The sequence below is a fragment of the Podarcis melisellensis genome (genome assembly GCF_964234715.1).
Source record: "Podarcis melisellensis genome assembly, chromosome: W".
Lineage (NCBI taxonomy): Eukaryota > Metazoa > Chordata > Lepidosauria > Squamata > Lacertidae > Podarcis > Podarcis melisellensis.
In genome coordinates this window covers 5322686-5348173 of record NC_138535.1, presented here as the reverse complement: position 1 = coordinate 5348173, position 25488 = coordinate 5322686, and the positions used below count along the sequence as shown (strand labels likewise).

Below are 25488 nucleotides of genomic sequence, written 5' to 3'. Positions count from 1 at the left end.
GAACTCCCACCCTCCTCCTTTCCTCCCCTTGCCCCACAGATACTCACACCCCTCTCCTTTTCTCCTCCCGCCCCACAGATTTGCCGTGGGGACGCCCCGCTGGGGGTCACGGCCCCCTCCTTTCCTCCTCTCCTGCCCCACAGCATTATGGGGGCACCACCTTGGCAACTCACAACCCCCTCCTGCCCCACAGATACTCACAACCCCCTCATTTCCTCCTGCCCCACAGATTTCCCGTGTTAACTCACACCCCTCTCCTTTTCTCCCGCCCCACAGATTTGCCGTGGGGATGCCCCGCTGGGGGTCACGGCCCTCTCCTCCCCCTTTGAACCCTTCCTCCTCTTGCCCCACAGCATTATGGGGGGCGCCCCCTTGGGTACTCACGCCCCCTCCTTTCCTCCTGCCCCACAGATTTCCTGCGGAAACTCACGGCCCCCTCCTTTCCTCCTCCTGCCCCACAGATTGTTCCTGCCCCACAGATTTCACCACCTTGGGAACTCACAGCCCCCTAATTTCCTCCCCCTGCCCCACAGATACTCACCCCCCTCTCCTCTTCTCCTCCCGCCCCACAGATTTGCCGTGGGGACGCCCCGCTGGGGGTCACGGCCCTCTCCTTCTCCCCCTTTGACCCCACGGTCTTCGTGGCCGGGACCGAAGGGGGCGACCTCCTCAAGTGCTGGGCGGGGGCCGAGACCCCTGCCGTGGGGCTGCCCCACTTGGGGGGCGGCCTGCCCCTCAAGGCCCCCGCCCAGATGGCCTTCGCGCCCCACGGCGGGCCCGTCTACTCGCTCAGCTGCTCGCCGTTCCACAGGTGAGGTGGTTATTATTATTATTATTATTATTATTATTATTATTAATTATTATTATTGCTACTACTACTACTACTACAGGAAGATCTTATTCTTCTTCTTCTTACTACTACTACTACTACAAGAAGATATTATTATTATTATTATTATTATTATTATTATTATTATTATTATTATTATTATTATTATTATTATTACTGCTACTACTACTACTACAGGAAGATCTTATTCTTATTCTTACTACTACTACTACTACTACTACAAGAAGATATTATTTTTATTCTTATTTTTATTACTACTACTACTACAGGAATATTTTATTCTTATTCTTATTCTTATTACTACTCCTATTACTATTACTACTACTACTACTACAGGAAGTTCTTATTCTTATTCTTACTACTACTACTACTATTGGAAGGTATTATTTTTATTGTTATTTATTATTATTATTATTATTATTATTATTATTATTATTATTATTATTACTACTACTACTACTACAGGAATATCTTATTCTTATTCCTATTACTACTACTATTACTATTACTACTACTACAGGAAGTTCTTATTCTTATTCTTACTACTACTACTACTACAGGAAGATCTTATTATTCTTATTTTTACTACTACTACTACTACTACTACAGGAAGATATTATTTTTATTCTTCTTATTATTCTTATTACTATTACTACTACTACTACAGGAAGATATTATTTTTATTCTTTTTCTTATTCTTATTCTTATTACTATTACTACTACTACAGGAAGATATTATTCTTATTCTTATTCTTACTACTACTACTACTACTGGAAGATACTTTTATTCTTATTCTTTAAAAGTTTAAAAGTAATAGATAAATGTAGTAGTAATAATAACAAAACAAAAAACACAACACATAAGTTACTATTATTAGTTACTTATTACTTTCACTCACTGCTTTTACTAATTCATTTCTTTGCTAATTCCATTTTAATTACTCATTCCTCGTTACTTACTATCACTCCCTGCTTCCGCTTCATTCTTACTACTTGCTACTCTTTTATTTATTACTCTTCCTCCCGAGAGGAATTAATATTTACTACTAGTACTAATTACTAATTCCTTTTATTGTTACTCATTCCATTTTTCTTACTTATTACTCGTTACTATTACTCCCTGCTTCCGCTTCATTCTTACTACTTGCTACTCTTTTATTTATTACTCTTCCTCCCGAGAGGAATTAATATTTACTACTAGTACTAATTACTAATTCCTTTTATTGTTACTAATTCCATTTTTCTTACTTATTACTCGTTACTATTACTCCCTGCTTCCGCTTCATTCTTACTGCTTACTCCTCTTTTATTTATTACTCTTCCTCCCGAGAGGAATTAATATTTACTACTACTACTAATTACTAATTCCTTTTTATTGTTACTCATTCCATTTTTCTTACTTATTACTCGTTACTCACTATTACTCCTTGCTTCCGCTTCATTCTTACGGCTTACTCCTCTTTTATTTATTACTCTTCCTCCCGAGAGGAAGTATTATTTACTAATACTACGAGTTACTAGCTCCTTTCTCCTTACTCATTCCATTTTTGTTCCTCGTTTCTTGTTACTCACTATTACTTTCATAAAAGCTTTTACATTATTATTATTATTATTATTATTATTATTATTATTATTATTATTATTACTTACTACTCTTTTACTTATTACTCTTCCGAGAGGAACCTCTTTCTGAGCGGAGGGACCGACGGCCACGTTCACCTCTACTCCATGCTCCAGGCCCAGCCCCTAGTATCCCTGCAACTCTCCAGGAAGTATGTTTTCGGGGTCCGGTGGTCCCCCGTCCGGCCCTGGTCTTCGCCGCTGCTACCGGAGAAGGTACTACTACTACTACTACTACTACTACTACTACTACTACCCTGCGTGGGCTTCCCCAGCCACTACTACTATTAATATTACTACTACTACTACTACTACCCTGCCTGGGCTTCCCCAGCCACTACTATTAATATTACTACTACTACTACTACTACCCTGCCTGGGCTTCTCCAGCCACTACTACTACTACTACTACTACTACTACTACTACTAACTTATTATTTATACCCTGCCTGGGCTTTTCCAGCTGCTACTACTAGTAGTAGTTCCTTAGTATTTCTACCCTGCCTGGGCTTCCCCAGCCACTACTACTACTACTACTAATAATAATAATAATAACAACAACTTATTATTTATACCCTGCCTGGGCTTTCCCAGATGTCACTGCTACTACTAGTAGTACTACCTTAGTATTTATACCCTGCCTGGGCTTCCCCAGCCACTACTACTACTACTACTACTACTACTAACAACAACAACAACAACAACAACAACAACAAAACAGCAACTTATTTATACCCTGCCTGGGCTTTCCCAGATGTCACTGCTACTACTACTAACTTATTATTGATACGCCCCTCGGTTTCCCCAGCCACTACTACTACTACTACTACTACTACTTAATACCCTCAATGGGTTTCCCTAGGTACTACTACTACCACCTTATTTATACCCTGCCTGGGCTTCCCCAGCTGCTACTACCACCACTACTACTAATAACTTATTATTTATACCCTCCCTCGGCTTCCCCGGCCACTACTACTACTACAAACTTACTATTTATACTCTGCCTGGGTTTCCCCAGCCATTACTGCTACTACTACTACTAACTTACTATTTATACCCTGTCAGGGATTCCCAGCCATTACTGCTACTACTACTACTAACTTACTATTTATACCCTGTCAGGGATTCCCAGCTGCTACTACTACTAAGTTATTTATACCCTCCCTCGGGTTCCCCGGCCACTACTACTACTACAAACATACTATTTATACTCTGCCTGGGTTTCCCCAGCCATTACTACTACTACTACTACTACTACTACCTTACTATTTATACCCTGTCAGGGATTCCCAGCTGCTACTACTACTAATTTATACCCTCCCTCGGCTTCCCTGGCCACTACTACTACTACAAACTTACTATTTATACTCTGCCTGGGTTTCCGCAGCCACTACTACTACTACCACCTTTCTATTTATACCCTGTCAGGGATTCCCAGCTGCTGCTACTACTACTAACTTACTATTTATACCCTGTCAGGGATTCCCAGCTGCTGCTACTACTACCACCTTACTATTTATACCCTGTCAGGATTCCCAGCTGCTACTACTACTAACTTATTTATACCCTCCCTCGGCTTCCCCGGCCACTACTACTACTACAAACTTACTATTTATACTCTGCCTGGGTTTCCGCAGCCACTACTACTACTACTAACTTACTATTTATACCCTGTCAGGGATTCCCAGCTACTACTACTACTAACTTATTATTTATACCCTCCCTCGGCTTCCCCGGCCACTACTACTACTACAAACATACTATTTATACTCTGCCTGGGTTTCCCCAGCCATTACTACTACTACTACTACTACTACTACTACTACTACCTTACTATTTATACCCTGTCAGGGATTCCCAGCTGCTACTACTACTAACTTATTATTTATACCCTCCCTCGGCTTCCCCGGCCACTACTACTACTACAAACTTACTATTTATACTCTGCCTGGGTTTCCGCAGCCACTACTACTACTACTAACTTACTATTTATACCCTGTCAGGGATTCCCAGCTGCTACTACTACTAACTTATTATTTATACCCTCCCTCGGCTTCCCCGGCCACTACTACTACTACAAACTTACTATTTATTTATACCCTGCCTAAGCTTCCCCAGCTACTACTACTACTACTAACATTATTTATACCCTCCTTGGATGTTTTATAAGAATGAAACTTGGATGTTCCAGGTATGAAATGAAATGAAATGAAATGAAAAATTAAATTAAATTAAAAATTAAATTAAATGACATTAAATTATATTAAAAATGAAATTAAATTAAATGACATTAAAAATTACATTACATTACATTACATTATAGATTAAATTAAATTACATTACATTATAAATTAAATTAAATTACATTACATATTAAATTACATTACATTAAAAATTAAATTAAATTAAATTAAATTAAAAATTAAATTACATTACATATTAAATTACATTACATTAAAAATTAAATTAAATTAAATTAAATTAAAAATTAAATTAAATTACATTATAAATTACATTACATTACATTAAAAATCAAATTAAATTAAATGACATTAAAAATTAAATTACATTACATTACATTATAGATTAAATTGCATTACATTACATTATAGATTAAATTAAATTACATTACATTATAAATTAAATTACATTACATTAAAAATTAAATTAAATTAAATTACATTAAAAATTAAATTAAATTAAATTAAAAATTAAATTAAATGACATTAAAAATTACATTACATTACATTATAGATTAAATTAAATTACATTACATTATAAATTAAATTAAATTAAATTACATTATAAATTACATTACATTACATTACATTAAAAATTAAATTAAATTACATTAAAAATTAAATTAAATTACATTAAAAATTAAATTAAATGACATTAAAAATTACATTACATTACATTATAGTTTAAATTAAATTACATTACATTATAAATTAAATTAAATTACATTACATTACATTAAAAATTAAATTAAATTAAATGACATGAAAAATTAAATTATATTAAATTAAATTATAAATTACATTACATTACATTAAAAATTAAATTAAATTAAATTACATTAAAAATTAAATTCAAATTACATTACGTTAAAAATTAAATTACATTGAATTACATTAAAAATTAAATTATAAATTACATTACATTACATTAAAAATTAAATTCAAATGACATTACATTAAAATTAAATTACATTAAATTACATTAAGAATTAAATTATAAATTACATTACATTAAAAATTAAATTAAATTAAAAATTAAATTACATTACATTACATTAAAACTCATTTATTTAATTTTCTCTTTCCCAGGGGAAATCCATCTCTTTGACTTTGGCCAAAACTCCCAGAAGCCCTCGCTCTCCGTCCGTCAAAGCCCAGAGCCCGCCTACTGCCTGGAGTTCAACCCCAGGCGGGCTCAGCTATTGGCCGCCGGGGACGGAGGGGGCGGGGTTAAGATATGGCAGCTGGGCGGGGAATTCGCCGAGGAAGGAGGGAGGGAGAGGAGCCAGCTGGAGATGCTGGCCAATGAGGTGACCGATTGAGGGGGACACAACTCAACAATGCAACACAAGGCAAGTCAACACAACTCAACGTAACTCAATGCAAGTCAACATAAGTCAACACAAGTCAACACAACGCAAGGCAAGTCAATTCAAGTCAACACAACTCAACGTAACTCAATGCAAGTCAACCGAAGTCAACGCAACTCAACACAACACAACTCAACCAAAGTCAATGCAACACAACTCAACCCAAATCAACACAACTCAATGCAAGTCAACACAACTCAATGCATGTCAACACAACTCAATGCAAGTCAACCGAAGTCAACGCAAGTCAACACAACTCAATGCAAGTCAACACAACTCAATGCAAGTCAACACAACTCAATGCAAGTCAACACAACTCAATGCAAGTCAACCGAAGTCAACGCAAGTCAACACAACTCAATGCAAGTCAACACAACTCAATGCAAGTCAACACAACTCAATGCAAGTCAACCGAAGTCAACGCAAGTCAACACAACTCAATGCAAGTCAACCGAAGTCAACGCAACTCAACACAACTCAATGCAAGTCAACCGAAGTCAACACAACTCAATGCAAGTCAACCGAAGTCAACGCAACTCAACACAACTCAATGCAAGTCAACCGAAGTCAACGCAACTCAACACAACTCAATGCAAGTCAACCGAAATCAACACAACTCTACACAACTCAATGCAAGTCAACCGAAATCAACACAACTCTACACAACTCAATGCAAGTCAACTGAAGTCAACACAACTCAAGTCAACACAACTCAATGCAAGTCAACACAGGTCAATACAAGTCAACACAAGTCAACACAACGCGAGACAAGTCAACCCAGGTCAAGACAAGTCAACGCAACTCAACACAATGCCATGCAACTCAACGCAACCCAAGTCCACGCAACTCAGCCCAAGTCAATAAAATTCAACTCAACACAACACAACCCAAGTCAACGCAATCAAAATAACACTACGCAAGTCAATAAAATTCAACGCAACTCAACACAAGACAAGTCAACGAAGCCCAATGCAACACAAGACAAGTCAACGCAACTCAACACAAGTCAACACAACTTAACCCAAGTCAACACAACTCAACACAAGTCAATGCACCTCAACGCAACTCAACCCAAGTCAACACAACTCAACGCAACTCAGCCCAAGTCAACGCAACTCAACACAACCCAAGTCAACTCAACTCAAGCCCTCGCTCTCCGTCCGTCAAAGCCCAGAGCCCGCCTACTGCCTGGAGTTCAACCCCAGGCGGGCTCAGCTATTGGCCGCCGGGGACGGAGGGGGCGGGGTTAAGATATGGCAGCTGGGCGGGGAATTCGGAGAGGAGGGAGGGAGGGAGAGGAGCCAGCTGGAGATGCTGGCCAATGAGGTGACCGATTGAGGGGGACACAACTCAACAACGCAACACAACACAAGTCAAGGCAACACAACTCAACAAAAGTCAACACAACTCAAGACAAGTCAACACAACTCAAGATAAGTCAACGCAACTCAAGACAAGTCAACGCAACTCAAGACAAGTCAACGCAACTCAAGACAAGTCAAGGCAACTCAACACAAGTCAACGCAACTCAACCCAAGTCAAGACAAGTCAACACAACTCAACGTAACTCAACACACAGCCCAATAACTCAATGCAACTCAACACAACTCAACTGATTGAGGGTGGGTAGGGTGACACAATGCAACACAACTCAACGCAACTCAACACACAAGCCAATAACTCTATGCAACTCAACACAACTCAACTGATTGAGGGTGGGATGGGTGACACAACTCAACACAACTCAACGCAACTCAACACACAAGCCAATAACTCAATGCAACTCAACACAACTCAACTGATTGAGGGTGGGAAGGGTGACACAATGCAACACAAGTCAACGCAACTCAACACAAGTCAAGACAAGTCAACACAACGTAACTCAACTCACAGCCCAATAACTCAATGCAACTCAACACAACTCAACTGATTGAGGGTGGGATGGGTGACACAACACAAATCAACACAAGTCAACGCAGCTCAACACAACTCAACACACAAGCCAATAACTCAACGCAACTCAACACAACTCAACTGATTGAGGGTGGGAAGGGTGACACAATGCAACACAACTCAACGCAACTCAACACACAAGCCAATAACTCAACGCAACTCAACACAACTCAACTGATTGAGGGTGGGATGGGTGACACAACTCAACACAAGTCAACGCAACTCAACACAAGTCAACGCAACACAACACAACCTAACCAAAGTCAATGCAACACAACTCAACATAACTCCTCAACGCAACTGAGGACAAGTCAACGCAATTCAACACAAGTCAACAAAACGCAAGACAAGTCAACGCAACTCAATGAAACTCAACCCAGATCCAGACAAGTCAACACAAGTCAACGCAATGCAACGCAACTCAACCCAAGTCAACACAACTCAATGCAACTCAACGCAAGTCAATAAAATTCAATGCAACTCAGCACAACACAACGGACGTCACGCAACTCAACCCAATGTAACACAAGTCAACTCAACGCAACTCAATGCAACTCAACACAACTCAACAATTCAACCCACAACACAACATAACCCAACTCAACTCAATGCAACACAACGCAAGTCAACGGAACTCAAGACAAGGCAACACAACTCAACACAAGTCAACGCAGCTCAACACAAGGCAAGGCAACTCAACACAACTCAAGGCAACTCAACACAATGCAAGACAAGTCAACACAACTCAACGCATGTCAATGCAACTCAAGACAAGTCAGCGCAACTCAACGCAACTCAACACAACTCAACTGATTGAGGGTGGGATGGGTGACACAAGTCAACACAACTCAACACAAGTCAACGCAACTCAACCCAAGTCAACACAAGTCCACGCAACTCAACACAGCCCAATAACTCAATGCAACTCAACACAACTCAACTGATTGAGGGTGGGAAGGGTGACAACACAAATCAACACAAGTCAACGCAGCTCAACACAACTCAACACACAAGCCAATAACTCAACGCAACTCAACACAACTCAACTGATTGAGGGTGGGAAGGGTGACACAATGCAACACAACTCAACGCAACTCAACACAAGTCAAGACAAGTCAACACAACTCAACGTAACTCAACACACAGCCCAATAACTCAATGCAACTCAACACAACTCAACTGATTGAGGGTGGGATGGGTGACACAACTCAACACAAGTCAACGCAACTCAACACAAGTCAACGCAACACAACACAACCTAACCAATGCAACACAACTCAACATAACTCCTCAACGCAACTCAAGACAAGTCAACGCAATTCAACACAAGTCAACAAAACGCAAGACAAGTCAACGCAACTCAATGAAACTCAACCCAGATCAAGACAAGTCAACACAAGTCAACACAAGTCAACGCAACTCAACCCAAGTCAACACAACTCAATGCAACTCAACGCAAGTCAATAAAATTCAATGCAACTCAGCACAACACAACTGATTGAGGGTGGGAAGGGTGACACAATGCAACACAACTCAACGCAACTCAACACACAAGCCAATAACTCAACGCAACTCAACACAACTCAACTGATTGAGGGTGGGATGGGTGACACAACTCAACACAAGTCAACTCAACGCAACTCAATGCAACTCAACACAACTCAACAATTCAACCCACAACACAACATAACCCAACTCAACTCAATGCAACACAACGCAAGTCAACGGAACTCAAGACAAGGCAACACAACTCAACACAAGTCAACGCAGCTCAACACAAGGCAAGACAAGTCAACACAACTCAACACATGTCAATGCAACTCAAGACAAGTCAGCGCAACTCAACGCAACTCAACACAACTCAACTGATTGAGGGTGGGATGGGTGACACAACTCAACACAAGTCAACGCAACTCAACACAAGTCACGACAAGTCAACGCAACTCAACACAAGTCAATGCAACTCAAGTCAACGCAACTCAACACAACTCAACCGATTGAGGGTGGGAAGGGTGACACAACTCAATGCAACACAACGCAACACAGCTTGATGCAACACACAACGCAACTCAATGCAAGGCAACACAAGTCAACACAACTCAAGACAAGTCAACACAACTCAGCACAAGTCAATGCAGCACAACACAACTCAAGGCAACGCAAAGCAAGTCAACACAACGCAAGTCAAGTCAACGCAACTCAAGTCAACACAACTCAACACAAGTCAACACAAATCAATGCAGCTCAACACAACGCAAGGCAACGCAGCTCAACACAACGCAAGGCAACTCAACACAACGCAAGGCAAGTCAACACAACTCAACGCAGCTCAACGAAACGCAACACAACTCAATGCAACCCAACGGAACAACACAACTCAACACAAGTCAACGCAATGAAACAACTCAACAGAGGTCAACGCAACTCAACACAAGTCAACACAAGTCAACACACGTCTACCCAGCTCAACACAACTTGACAACCAAAGTCAACGCAACTCAACACAACTCAACCCAAGTCAACGCAACTCAACACAACCAACGTCAACGCAACTCAACGCAGCTCAACGAAACGCAACACAACTCAATGCAACCCAATGGAACAACACAAGTCAACGCAATGAAACAACTCAACACAGGGCAACGCAACTCAACACAAGTCAACACACGTCTACCCAACTCAACACAACTTGACAACCCAAGTCAACGCAACTCAACACAACTCAACCCAAGTCAACGCAAGTCAAGACAACTCAACACAAGTCAACGCAACTCAATGAAACACAACACAACTCATGGCAAGTCAAGGCAACTCAACACAACGCAACTCAATGCAGCACAACAACTCAACACAACGCAGCTCAAAGCAACACAACTCAATGCAACCCAACGCAACTCAACAGAGGTCAACGCAACTCAACACAACTCAACACAAGTCTACCCAGCTCAACACAACTTGACAACCCAAGTCAACACAACTCAACCCAAGTCAACGCAACTCAAGACAAGTCAATGCAACGCAACTCGACGCAAGGCAAGGCGACTCAAGGCAACTCAACACTAGTCAACACAACTCAGCGCAACTCAACCAAAGTCAACACAACTCAACGCAAGCCGACTGAACGCAACGCAAGACAACGCCACTCAACAACTCAACCCACAACTCAACCCAACGCCACTCCACAACTCAACCCACAACTCAACACAACTCAACGCAAGCCAACTGAACGCAACTCAACGCAACGCCACTCCACAACTCAACCCACAACTCAACACAACGCAGCTCAGCAACTCAACCCACAACTCAACCCACAACTCAACACAACACAACACAATGCAGCTCAACAACTCAACCCACAACTCAACCCACAACTCAACCCAACACAACACAATGCAGCTCAACAACTCAACCCACAACTCAACCCACAACTCAACCCACAACTCAACCCAACACAACACAATGCAGCTCAACAACTCAACCCACAACTCAACCCAACGCCACTCCACAACTCAACCCACAACTCAACACAACTCAACGCAAGCCAACTGAACGCAACTCAACGCAACGCCACTCCACAACTCAACCCACAACTCAACACAACGCAGCTCAGCAACTCAAGCCACAACTCAACCCACAACTCAACCCAACACAACACAATGCAGCTCAACAACTCAACCCACAACTCAACCCACAACTCAACCCAACACAACACAATGCAGCTCAACAACTCAACCCACAACTCAACCCACAACTCAACCCACAACTCAACCCAACACAACACAATGCAGCTCAACAACTCAACCCACAACTCAACCCAACGCCACTCCACAACTCAACCCACAACTCAACACAACGCAAGCCAACTGAACAAAACTCAACACAACGCCACTCCACAACTCAACACAACGCAGCTCAGCAACTCAACCCACAACTCAACCCACAACTCAACCCAACACAACACAATGCAGCTCAACAACTCAACCCACAACTCAACCCACAACTCAACCCACAACTCAACCCAACACAACACAATGCAGCTCAACAACTCAACCCACAACTCAACCCAATGCCACTCCACAACTCAACCCACAACTCAACACAACTCAACGCAAGCCAACTGAACAAAACTCAACACAACGCCACTCCACAACTCAACCCACAACTCAACACAACGCAGCTCAGCAACTCAACCCACAACTCAACCCAACACAACACAATGCAGCTCAACAACTCAACCCACAACTCAACCCACAACTCAACCCAACACAACACAATGCAGCTCAACAACTCAACCCACAACTCAACCCACAACTCAACCCAACACAACACAATGCAGCTCAACAACTCAACCCACAACTCAACCCACAACTCAACCCAACACAACACAATGCAGCTCAACAACTCAACCCACAACTCAACCCACAACTCAACCCAACGCAGCTCAACACAACTCAACCCACAACTTGACAGAGCGCAACACAACTCAACACAACCCAAAAACCGCCCAACAGCCCAACCAACCCGCAACTCCAAGCAACAACATGACACACAACACAATGCCGTTTTATATTCAAATTTGTTTGAAATTCAATTTTATGTATGTAAATATATGTAGATGATTAAAGTTTTCTTGCTTCACAAAAGGTTGTGTGTGTGTGTGTTGTGTGTGTTGTGTGTGTGTGTGTTGTGTGTGTTGTCAATTCAAGAAACTGGGTGGTTTCTGCACCGAAGGGAAAGGCACAACCCACAACCCAATGCACAACTCGACACAACACAACCAACAACTCAACACAACTCAACACACAACTCAACCAACCAACCCATGACACAACACAACTCAACAAAACCCAACCCAACACACAACACAACTCAACACACAACCAACCCATGACACAACACAACCCACAACCCAACACACAACTCAACTCAACACTCAACCAACCAACCCATGACGCAACACAACTCAACAAAACCCAACCCAACACACAACCCAACCCAACACACAACCCAATGCACAACCCAACTCGACCTAACCAACAACCCAACACAACACACAACTCAACCAATCCATGACGCAACACAACTCAAACACAACACACAACCCAACGCACAACCCAACCCAACTCAACACACAACCAACCAACCCATGACGCAACACAACCCACAACACAACGCACAACACAACACAACACAACCAACAACCCAACTCAACACACAACCAACCCATGACGCAACACAACTCAACTGAACCCAACACAACCCACAACACAACGCACAACCCAACCCAACCCAACCAACAACCCAACTCAACTCACAACTCAACCAACCAACCCATGACTCAACACAACTCAACAAAACCCAACAGAACACAACCCACAACCCAACACAAAACTCAACCAACCCATGACGCAACACAACACAACTCAAACACAACACAACCCACAACACAACGCACAGCACAACCCAACTTGACCTAACCAACAACCCAACTCAACACAACACACAACTCAACCAACCAACCCATGATGCAACACAACTCAACAAAACCCAGCACAACTCAACCCACAACCCAACCCACAACCCAACACAAAACACAACCAACCCATGACGCAACACAACACAACTCAAACACAACACAACCCACAACACAACCCACAACACAACACAACTCGACCTGACCAGCAACCCAACTCAACACGACACAACACAACACACAACTCAACCAACCAACCCATGACGCAACACAACTCAAACACAACACAACCCACAACACAACGCACAACCCAACCCAACTTGACCTAACCAACAACCCAACTCAACACAACACACAACTCAACCAACCAACCCATGATGCAACACAACTCAATAAAACCCAACACAACTCAACGCACAACAATGGGGCACCCAATGGTCCTGTAGACTGACCCACATATGTGGGGCTGGTAGGAGGAGAGAGGATCAATGGGATCCCCCCAAGGGTCCTCTAGACTGACCCACATATGTGGGGCTGAGAGAAGGGGAAAGAGGGGCAATGGGATCCCCAATGGTCCTCTAGACTGACCCATATGTGTGGGGCTGAGAGAAGGGGAAAGAGGAGCAATGGGACCCCCAATGGTCCTGTAGACTGACCCAAATATGTGGGGCTGATAGGAGGGGAGAGGGGCAAGGAGGTCCACGATTCTATGGGGCAATGTGGGGCAAGGGGCCTCCAATGGTCCTGTAGACTGACCCACATATGTGGGGCTAATAGGAGGGGAGAGGTATAAGGAGGTCCACGTTTCTATGGGGCGATGTGGGGCAAGGGGCCTCCAATGGTCCTCTAGACTGACCCACATATATGGGGCTGATAGGAGGGGAAAGAGGGGCTATGGGACACCCTAATGGTCCTGTAGACTGACCCACATATGTGGGGCTGATAGGAGGGGAGAGGGGCAAGGAGGTCCACGATTCTATGGGGCAATGTGGGGCAAGGGGCCTCCAATGGTCCTGTAGACTGACCCACATATGTGGGGCTAATAGGAGGGGAGAGGTATAAGGAGGTCCACGTTTCTATGGGGCGATGTGGGGCAAGGGGCCTCCAATGGTCCTCTAGACTGACCCACATATATGGGGCTGATAGGAGGGGAAAGAGGGGCTATGGGACACCCTAATGGTCCTGTAGACTGACCCACATATGTGGGGCTGATAGGAGGGGAGAGGGGCAAGGAGGTCCACGTTTCTATGGGGCGATGTGGGGCAAGGGGCCTCCAATGGTCCTCTAGACTGACCCACATATGTGGGGCTGATAGGAGGGGAGAGGGGCAAGGAGGTCCACGTTTCTATGGGGCAATGTGGGGCAATGGGACCCTCCTAATGGTCCTCTAGACTGACCCATATGTGGGGCTGAGAGGAGGGGAAAGAGGGGCTATGGGGCACACAATGGTCCTGTAGACTGACCCACATATGTGGGGCTGGTAGGAGGGGAAAGAGGGGCAATGAGGTCCATGTTTCTATGGGGCAATGGAAGGGGCAAGGAAATCCAAGCTTGGGGGCCCAGATGTGGGGCAGATTGGAGAGGAGAGGGGCTATGGGGCACACAATGGTCCTGTAAACTGACCCACATATGTGGGGCTGATAGGAGGGGAAGGAGGGTCAATGGGACCCCCAATGGTCCTCTAGGCTGACCCAGATGTGTGGGGCCGAGGGAAGGGGAAAGGGGGGCTATGGGGCACCCCTAATGATCCTGTATATTGACCTACATATGTGGGGTTGATAGGAGGGGAGAGGGACAAGGAGGTCCAGATTTCTATGGGGCGATGGAAGGGGAGGGGGGCAATGGGACCCCCAATGGTCCTCTAGACTGACCCACATATGTGGGGCTGATAGGAGGGGAGAGGGGCAAGGAGGTCCAAGTTTCTATGGGGCAATGGAAGGGGCAAGGAAATCCAAGTTTCCATGGGGCTGATAGAAGGGAGAGAGGGGCAATGGGACCCCTAATGTTCCTCTAGACTGACCCACATATGTGGGGCAGATAGGGGAGAGGTGCAAGGAGGTCCAGGTTTCTATGGGGCAATGGAAGGGGAAAGGGGGCTCAATGGTCCTCTAGACCAACCCAGATGTGGGGCTGATAGGGGAGAGGGGCAATGGGGCGGAAGGGTCCGTGGGGCTGATAGGAGGGGAGAGGGGCAATGGGACCACTCAATGGTCGTCTAGACTGACCCACATACGTGGGGCTGATAGGAGAGGTCGAAGTTTCTATGGGGCAATGCAAGGGGCAAGGAAATCCAAGCTTGAGGGCCCAGATGTGGGGCAGATTGGAGGTCAGATTGGAGGTCCACGTTTCTATGGGGCGATGTGGGGCAAGGGGCCTCCAATGGTCCTCTAGACTGACCCACATCTGTGGGGCTGATAGGAGGGGAAAGAGAGGCAATGGGGCCTCCTAATGGTCCTCTAGATGGACCCATATGTGTGGGGCTGATAGGAGGGAAGAGGGGCTATGGGATCCACAGGTGTCCGCTAGACTGACCCACATATGTGGGGCTGATAGGAGGGGAGAGGGGCAATGGGCCCCCCAATTGCCCTGTAGACTGACCCACATATATGGGGCTGATAGGAGGGGAAAGAGGAGCAATGGGACCACCCAATTATCCTCTAGACTGACCCACATATGTGGGGCTGAGCCACAATAGTCCTGTAGACTGACCCACAATGGGACCCCCTAATGGTCCTCTAGACGGACCCATATGTGTGGGGCTGATAGGAGGGAAGAGGGGCAATGGGACCCACAAGTGTCCTCTAGACTGACCCACATATGTGGGGCTGATAGGAGGGGAGAGCGGCAAGGAGGTCCATGTTTCTATGGGGCAATGGAAGGGGCAAGGAAATCCAAGCTTGGGGGCCCAGATGTGGGGCAGATTGGAGGTCAGATTGGAGGTCCACGTTTCTATGGGGCGATGTGGGGCAAGGGGCCTCCAATGGTCCTCTATACTGACCCACATATGTGGGGCTGATAGGAGGGGAAAGAGAGGCAATGGGGCCCCCTAATGGTCCTCTAGATGGACCCATATGTGTGGGGCTGATAGGAGGGAAGAGGGGCTATGGGATCCACAGGTGTCCTCTAGACTGACCCACATATGTGGGGCTGAGAGAAGGGGAAAGAGGGGCAATGGGGCACCCAAGCGTCCTCTAGACTGACCCACATATGTGGGGCTGATAGGAGGGGAGAGGGGCAATGGACCCCTCAATGGTCCTGTAGACTGACCCACATATCTGGGGCTCATAGGAGGGGAGAGGGGCTATGGGTCCCCCAATGGTCCTCTAGACTGAACCACATGTGTGGGGCTGAGCCACAATGGTCCTCTAGACTGACCCACAATGGGACCCCCTAATGGTCCTCTAGACTGACCCACATATGTGGGGCTGATAGGAGGGGAGAGGGGCAATGGGACCACTCAATGGTCATCTAGACTGACCCACATATGTGGGGCTGATAGGAGAGGTCCAAGTTTCTATGGGGCAATGGACGGGGCAAAGAAATCCAAGCTTCTGTGGGGCTGATAGGAGAGGAGCGGATCAATGGGATCCCCCCAATGGTCCTCTAGACTGACCCACATATGTGGGGCTGATGGGAGGGGAGAGGGGCAAGGAGGTCCAAGTTTCTATGGGGCTGATAGGAGGGGAAAGAGGGGCAATGGACCCCCCAGTGGTCCTCTAGACTGACCCACATATGTGGGGCTTATAGGAGAGGAAAGGGGCAATGGCCCCCCAATGGTCCTGTAGACTGACCCACATATGTGGGGCTGATAGGAGGGGAGAGGGGCAATGAAGTCCATGTTTCTATGGGGCAATGGAAGGGGCAAGGAAATCCAAGCTTGGGGGCCCAGATGTGGGGCAGATTGGAGGGGAAAGGGGCAATGGGGCACCCCAATGGTCCTCTAGACTGACCCACATATGTGGGGCTGAGAGAAGGGGAGAGGGGCTATGGGGCACCCAAGTTTCCTCTAGACTGACCCACATATGTGGGGCAAATAGGAGTCGAAAGAGGAGCAATGGGACCACTCAATGGTCCTCTAGCTAGACTGACCCACATATGTGGGGCTGAGAGAAGGGGAAAGAGGTGCTATGGGGCACCCCTAATGGTCCTGTAAATTGACCCACATATGTGGGGCTGATAGGAGCGGAGGACAAGGAGGTCCAGGTTTCTATGGCGCGATGGAAGGGGAGAGGGGCAATGGGACCCCCAATGGTCCTCTAGACTGACCCACATATGTGGGGCTGATAGGAGGGGAGAGGAGCAAGGAGGTCCAAGTTTCTATGGGGCAAGGGAAGGAGAGAGAGGCAATGTGACCACTCAATGATCCTCTAGACTGACCCACATATGTGGGGCTGATGGGAGGGGAGAGGTGCAAGGAGGTCCACCTTTCTATGGGGCAATGGAAGGGGAGAGGGGCAAGGAGGTCCACCTTCCTATGGGGCAATGGGACCCCCCAAACCCTCCATCCCCACCCTGATCTCCATGGGGCAACAACGTAGAACTGCAACCTCGGACCCCCCACCCCGCCCCACACATCGGGGCCTGCCCCCCAACCACAAAAAAATACCCAGAGTCCTTTTCTGCTTGAACCAATCCTTTATTCTTCAAAGCAAAGCTGGATGTGGGGCAGAGGTGTGGGGCAGGGATGTGGGGCAGAGCATGCGACGCCGGACCCGAACCCCCCACCCTGCCCCACACATGGGGGTCTACCCCCCAACCACAAAAAAACACCCAGAGCCACTTTCTGCTTGGACCAATTCTATTTATTTCTCAAAGCAAAGCCGATCCGGCGCCTTTCTGGGACCTTCCGCGCCGGCTATGGGGCAGAGCTGTGGGGCAGAGCCTGCGTGTGGGGTAGCTACTTAGGGGGCAGATCAGTGAGCCAGGCAGGATCTAAGGGATCTAGTGGGAATTCTAGCGTGGGAAGGGCAGTGCCGGGAAATGTGGGGCTGCCCCACGGCGCCGTGGGGCAGGGATTAAGTGACGAAGAGGCAGGGTTGTGGGAAATCGAGGGGAATCTAGGGGGAGATCTAGTGGGAGTTCCAGCGCCAGGAATGGGGAATGGTGACCCACGGCGCCGTGGGGCAGACGCTCCATGGACGCAGAGGGAGGGGGAATTGTGGGGAATCTAGTGGAATTGTGGAGACCTACAACTTCGGACCCAAACCTGCCCCCTGCCCTTCCGCCCCACACTTTGGGGTCTGCCCCCCAACCCCCAATAAAGACCCAGACTCCGTTTCTGCTTGGACCAATCATATTTATTTCTCAAAGCAAAGCTTCTGCGCCGGCTATGGGGCAGGAGGTGTGGGGAGAACCTTCCGGGCTGGATATGGGGCAGAGCATGCATGTGGGGCAGCCACTTAGGGGGCCGGTAAGCAAGTGGGTCAGAGATTATGGGGGGGATCTTGCGCCGCCCAGAGGCGGGAAGGGGGAGTTCCAGCGCGGGAATGGGAGGCGCAATGGGTCTGCCCCACGGCGCTGTGGGGCAGGGCCTCTGTTGACGCAGGGGGAGCGGGAATTGTGGGAAATCTAGTGGGAATGGCAGCGCTGGGAAAGGGGCGCCCCACATTGCTGTGGGTCGCGCCGTGGGGCAGGGGGCTCCGTTGATGGGAGTGGGAACTGTGGGGAATCTAGGGGGAGTTCTAGCGCGGGAATCCTAGCGGTGTGGGGCAGAGGATGCATGGGGCAGGGGCCACTCAGGGGGCGGGCAAGCGCCGAATGTGGGGCAGGGATGTGGGGCAGAGCATGCGACGCCGGACCCAAACCCCCCACCCCGCCCATCCACCCCGCCCCACACATGGGGGTCACCCCCAACCCACAAAAACACCCAGACTCCTTTCTGCTTGAACCAATCCTTTATTCCTCAAAGCAAAGCTGGATATGGGGCAGAGGTGTGGGGCAGAGCATGTGACGCCGGACCCGAACCCCCCACCCTGTCCCACACATGGGGGCCTGCCCCCCAACCCACAAAAACACCCAGAGTCCTTTTCTGCTTGGACCAATCGCCTTGATTTCTCAAAGCAAAGCCGAAGTGGAACATTCTGCGCCGGATATGGGTCAGAGCTGTGGGGCAGGAGAGCATACGTGTGGGGCAGGGGCCACTTAGGGGGCAGGACAGCCAACCAGGCGGGATCTAAGGGATCTAGCGGAAGTTCTAGTGCGGGAATGGCAATGCCGGACCCGAACCCGCCCCCCTGCCCTTTCACCCTGCCCCACACATGGGGGTCTGCCCCCCAACCCACAAAAACACCCAGACTCCTTTTCTGCTTGCACCAATCCTTTATTCCTCAAAGCAAAGCTGGATGTGGGGCAGGGCGTGTGGGGCAGAGCATGCGACGCTGGACCCGAACCCCTCACCCTGCCCCACACATGGGGGCCTGCCCCCCACCCCACCAAAACACCCAGAGCCACTTTCTGCTTGGACCAATTCTATTTATTTCTCAAAGCAAAACTGAACCAGAAGGCGAAGTTCCGGATATGGGGCAGGGATGTGGGGCAGGAGAGCATGCGTGTGGGGCAGGGTCCACTTAGGGGCAGGACAGCCAACCAGGCGGGATCTAAGGGATCTAGCGGGAGTTCTAGAGCGGGAATGGCAATGCCGGACCCGAACCCGCCCCCCTTGCCCTTCCACCCTGCCCCACACATGGGGGTCTGCCCCCCAACCCACAAAAACACCCAGAGTCCTTTTCTGCTTGGACCAATCCTTTATTCCTCAAAGCAAAGCTGGATGTGGGGCAGAGCATGCGACGCTGGACCCGAACCCCCCACCCTGCCCCACACATGGGGGTCTGCCCCCCAACCCACAAAAACACCCAGAGTCCTTTTCTGCTTGGACCAATCGCCTTGATTTCTCAAAGCAAAGCCGAAGTGGAACATTCTGCGCCGGATATGGGGCAGAGCTGTGGGGCAGGAGAGCATACGTGTGGGGCAGGGGCCACTTAGGGGGCAGGACAGCCAACCAGGCGGGATCTAAGGGATCTAGCGGGAGTTCTAGCGCGGGAATGGCAATGCCGGACCTGACCCCGCCCCCTGCCCTTCCACCCTGCCCCACACATGGGGGTCTGCCCCCCAACCCACAAAAACACCCAGAGTCCTTTTCTGCTTGAACCAATCCTTTATTCCTCAAAGCAAAGCTGGATGTGGGGCAGGGCGTGTGGGGCAGAGCATGCGACGCCGGACCCGAACCCCTCACCCTGCCCCAGACATGGGGGTCTGCCCCCCAACCACAAAAAAACACCCAGACTCCATTTCTGCTTGGACCAATTATATTTATTTCTCAAAGCAAAAGCTGAAGCGGCGCCGGAAGGCGAAGTTCCAGATGTGGGGCAGAGCTGTGGGGCAGGAGAGCATGCCTGTGGGGCAGGGCCCACTCCGGGGTCAGCTCAGCAAACCAGGCGGGATTGTGGGGGATCGAGGGGCCTTGTGGGGAATCTAGGGGGAGTTCTAGCGCGGGCATGGCAGCGCCGGGAATGTGGGGCTGCCCCACGGCGCCGTGGGGCAGGGCCTCCGTTGAGGCAGAGGGAGGGGGAAATCGAGGGGAACGGCGGGGGATCTAGGGGGGGGTTCTAGCGCGGGAGTGGCGGCGCCGGGAAGGGGGCGGGTTGGGGGGCCGCCCCACGGCGCCGTGGGGCTCAGTTGACGAAAAGGGAGCGGGTGAACTCGACGTAGTCAAAGGCGGAGGGCAGCTCTCGGCCTTTGGAGTCCAGGTAGGGCTTCATGTGGGAAAGGCAGTAGTCGGCCTGTTCGCGGGTCAGGTTCTGGAAGGGGGAAATAGAAATTATTATTATTATTATTATTATTATTATTATTATTATTATTATTATTATCAGTATTAGTATCAGTATTAATACAAGTATCAGTATTAATATCAGTATCAGTTCAGTATTAGTATTAGTATCAGTTTAGTATTAGTATCAGTATCATTATTAGTATCATTATTAGTATTAGTATCAGTATTAGTATTAGTATTAATACAAGTATAAGTTCAGTATCAGTATTAATATCAGTATCAGTTCAGTATTAGTATCAGTTTAGTATTAGTATCAATATCATTATTAGTATCATTATTAGTATTAGTATCAGTATTAGTATCAGTATCAGTTCAGTATTAGTATTAAGATCAGTATCAGTTCAGTATTAGTATTAGTATCAGTATCAGTTCAGTATTAGTATTAGTATTAGTACTAGTATTGGTATCAGTATCATTATTAGTATCATTATTAGTATTAGTATCAGTATTAGTATCAGTATCAGTTCAGTATTAGTATTAAGATCAGTATCAGTTCAGTATTAGTATTAGTATCAGTATCAGTTCAGTATTAGTATTAGTATTAGTACTAGTATTGGTATCAGTATCATTATTAGTATCATTATTAGTATTAGTATCAGTATTAGTATCAGTATCAGTTCAGTATTAGTATTAAGATCAGTATCAGTTCAGTATTAGTATTAATATCAGTATCCGTTCAGTATTAGTATTAGTATTAGTACTAGTATTGGTATCAGTATCATTATTAGTATCATTATTAGTATTAGTATTAGTATCAGTATCAGTTCAGTATTAGTATTAATATCAGTATCAGTTCAGTATTAGTATTAGTACTAGTATTGGTATCAGTATCATTATTAGTATCATTATTAGTATTAGTATTAGTATCAGTATCAGTATCAGTTCAGTATTAGTATTAATATCAGTATCAGTTCAGTATTAGTATTAGTACTAGTATTGGTATCAGTATCATTATTAGTATCATTATTAGTATTAGTATCAGTATTAGTATCAGTATAAGTTCAGTATTAGTATTAAGATCAGTATCAGTTCAGTATTAGTATTAGTACTAGTATTGGTATTGGTATCAGTATATTAGTATCAGTTCAGTATTAGTATCATTATTACTATTAGTATTGGTATCAGTATCAGTATTAATATCAGTATCAGTTCAGTATTAGTATTAGTATTAGTACTAGTATTGGTATTGGTATCAGTATATTAGTATCAGTTCAGTATTAGTATCATTATTACTATTAGTATTGGTATCAGTATCAGTATTAATATCAGTATCAGTTCAGTATTAGTATTAGTATCATTATTAGTATTAGTATTGGTATCAGTATTAGTATCAGTATTAGTATTAATATCAGTATCAGTTCAGTATTAGTATTAGTACTAGTATTGGTATTGGTATCAGTATATTAGTATCAGTTCAGTATTAGTATCAGTATCATTATTAGTATTAGTATTGGTATCAGTATTAGTATTAATATCAGTATCAGTTCAGTATTAGTATTAGTACTAGTATTGGTATTGGTATCTGTATTAGTATCAGTATCAGTATTAATATCAGTATCAGTTCAGTATTAGTATTAATATCAGTATCAGTTCAGTATTAGTATCAGTATTAGTATCAGTTCAGTATTAGTATCAGTATCATTATCAGTATCATTAGTATTAGTATTGGTATCAGTATCAGTATTAGTATTAATATCAGTATCAGTTCAGTATTAGTATTAGTATTGGTATTGGTATCAGTTCAGTATTAGTATCAGTATCATCAGTATCATTATTAGTATTAGTATTGGTATCAGTATTAGTATCAGTATCAGTATTAATATCAGTATCAGTTCAGTATTAGTATTAATATCAGTATCAGTTCAGTATCAGTATCAGTACCAGTTTAGTATTAGTATCAGTATCATTATCAGTATCATTATTAGTATTAGTATTGGTATCAGTTCAGTATTAGTATTAGTACTGGTATTGGTATCAGTATCAGTTCAGTATTAGTATTAGTATCATTATCATTATTAGTATTAGTATTGGTATCAGTATTAGTATCAGTATCAGTATTAATATCAGTATCAGTTCAGTATTAGTATTAATATCAGTATCAGTTCAGTATCAGTATCAGTACCAGTTTAGTATTAGTATCAGTATCATTATCAGTATCATTATTAGTATTAGTATTGGTATCAGTTCAGTATTAGTATTAGTACTAGTATTGGTATTGGTATCAGTATCAGTTCAGTATCAGTATCATTATTAGTATCATTGTTAGTATTGGTATCAGTATTAGTATCAGTATCAGTATTAATATCAGTATCAGTTCAGTATTAGTATCAGTATTAGTACTAGTATTAGTATTGGTATCAGTATCAGTTCAGTATTAGTATCAGATCAGTATCAGTATCATTATTAGTATCATTATTAGTATTGGTATCAGTATTAGTATCAGTATCAGTATTAATATCAGTATCAGATCAGTATCAGTTCAGTATCAGTATCATTATTAGTATTAGTATTGGTATCAGTATTAGTATCAGTATCAGTTCAGTATTAGTATTGGTATTGGTATCAGTATCAGTATTAATATCAGTATCAGTTCAGTATCAGTATTAGTATCATTATTAGTATTAGTATTAGTATCAGTTCAGTATTAGTATTGGTATTGGTATCAGTATCAGTATTAATATCAGTATCAGTTCAGTATCAGTATTAGTATCATTATTAGTATTAGTATTAGTATCAGTTCAGTATTAGTATTAGTATTGGTATTGGTATCAGTATTAATATCAGTATCAGTTCAGTATCAGTATTAGTATCATTATTAGTATTAGTATTAGTATCAGTTCAGTATTAGTATTAGTATTGGTATTGGTATCAGTATTAATATCAGTATCAGTTCAGTATCAGTATTAGTATCATTATTAGTATTAGTATTAGTATCAGTTCAGTATTAGTATTAGTATTGGTATTGGTATCAGTATTAATATCAGTATCAGTTCAGTATCAGTATTAGTATCATTATTAGTATTAGTATTAGTATCAGTTCAGTATTAGTATTAGTATTGGTATTGGTATCAGTATTAATATCAGTATCAGTTCAGTATCAGTATTAGTATCATTATTAGTATTAGTATTAGTATCAGTTCAGTATTAGTATTAGTATTGGTATTGGTATCAGTATTAATATCAGTATCAGTTCAGTATCAGTATTAGTATCATTATTAGTATTAGTATTAGTATCAGTTCAGTATTAGTATTAGTATTGGTATTGGTATCAGTATTAATATCAGTATCAGTTCAGTATCAGTATTAGTATCATTATTAGTATTAGTATTAGTATCAGTTCAGTATTAGTATTAGTATTGGTATTGGTATCAGTATTAATATCAGTATCAGTTCAGTATCAGTATTAGTATCATTATTAGTATTAGTATTAGTATCAGTTCAGTATTAGTATTAGTATTGGTATTGGTATCAGTATTAATATCAGTATCAGTTCAGTATCAGTATTAGTATCATTATTAGTATTAGTATTAGTATCAGTTCAGTATTAGTATTAGTATTGGTATTGGTATCAGTATTAATATCAGTATCAGTTCAGTATCAGTATTAGTATCATTATTAGTATTAGTATTAGTATCAGTTCAGTATTAGTATTGGTATTGGTATCGGTATCAGTATTAATATCAGTATCAGTTCAGTATCAGTATTAGTATCATTATTAGTATTAGTATTAGTATCAGTTCAGTATTAGTATGTTTGTGTGTGCCTATATACATGTGTGTGTGTGTGTGTGTGTGTGTGTGTGTGTGTGTGTGTATCTATATCTATATGTGTGTGTAAATATGTTTGTGTATATGTGTGTGTGTGTGTGTGTGTATCTATATCTATATGTGTGTGTAGATATGTTTGTGTATATGTGTGTGTGTGTGTGTGTATCTATATCTATATGTGTGTGTAGATATGTTTGTGTATATGTGTGTGTGTGTGTGTGTATCTATATCTATATGTGTGTGTAGATATGTTTGTGTATATGTGTGTGTGTGTGTGTATCTATATCTATATGTGTGTGTAGATATGTTTGTGTATATGTGTGTGTGTGTGTGTGTGTATCTATATCTATATGTGTGTGTAGATATGTTTGTGTATATGTGTGT

General features: G+C 44.1%; 2 protein-coding genes and 3 long non-coding RNA genes across 7 annotated transcripts in view; 3 read left to right on the top strand and 2 right to left on the bottom strand.

Moving 5' to 3' along the window:
• Positions 1-6069, top strand: part of LOC309361192 (cytoplasmic dynein 2 intermediate chain 2-like) — a 25069-nt gene extending 19000 nt beyond the window's left edge. Inside the window, 4 exon segments of the mRNA XM_081896137.1 lie at positions 573-811; positions 2530-2657; positions 2660-2686; positions 5803-6069. Coding sequence (XP_081752263.1) covers positions 573-811; positions 2530-2657; positions 2660-2686; positions 5803-6035 — 627 coding nt within the window. The 3' untranslated portion in view covers positions 6036-6069.
• Positions 6070-6149: 80 nt separating this feature from the next.
• LOC309361195 lies at positions 6150-8501 on the top strand. Its single transcript, XR_014164387.1, has 3 exons — positions 6150-6165; positions 7035-7646; positions 8468-8501. It is a non-coding gene; the product is annotated as an uncharacterized lncRNA (long non-coding RNA).
• LOC309361193 lies at positions 8076-9423 on the bottom strand. 3 transcript variants are annotated; one of them, XR_014164383.1, is made up of 4 exons: positions 9337-9423; positions 9149-9294; positions 8870-8951; positions 8076-8289 (listed from the first exon to the last, which is right to left on the bottom strand). It is a non-coding gene; the product is annotated as an uncharacterized lncRNA (long non-coding RNA). The 3 variants fall into 3 exon arrangements; XR_014164384.1 differs by having other exon boundaries at positions 8890-8951; XR_014164385.1 differs by having other exon boundaries at positions 9242-9294.
• Positions 8868-10107, top strand: LOC309361194. The gene is made up of 3 exons (XR_014164386.1): positions 8868-8923; positions 9416-9495; positions 9807-10107. It is a non-coding gene; the product is annotated as an uncharacterized lncRNA (long non-coding RNA).
• A 10759-nt stretch (positions 10108-20866) lies between these two features.
• LOC309361257 (spectrin alpha chain, non-erythrocytic 1-like) overlaps positions 20867-25488 on the bottom strand; it is a 199058-nt gene continuing 194436 nt past the window's right edge. The window contains exons 52-53 of the mRNA XM_081896165.1: positions 21180-21305; positions 20867-21047 (exon numbers count right to left, since the gene is read on the bottom strand). Coding sequence (XP_081752291.1) covers positions 21180-21305 — 126 coding nt within the window. The 3' untranslated portion in view covers positions 20867-21047. The remainder of the gene's footprint in view (positions 21048-21179; positions 21306-25488) is intronic.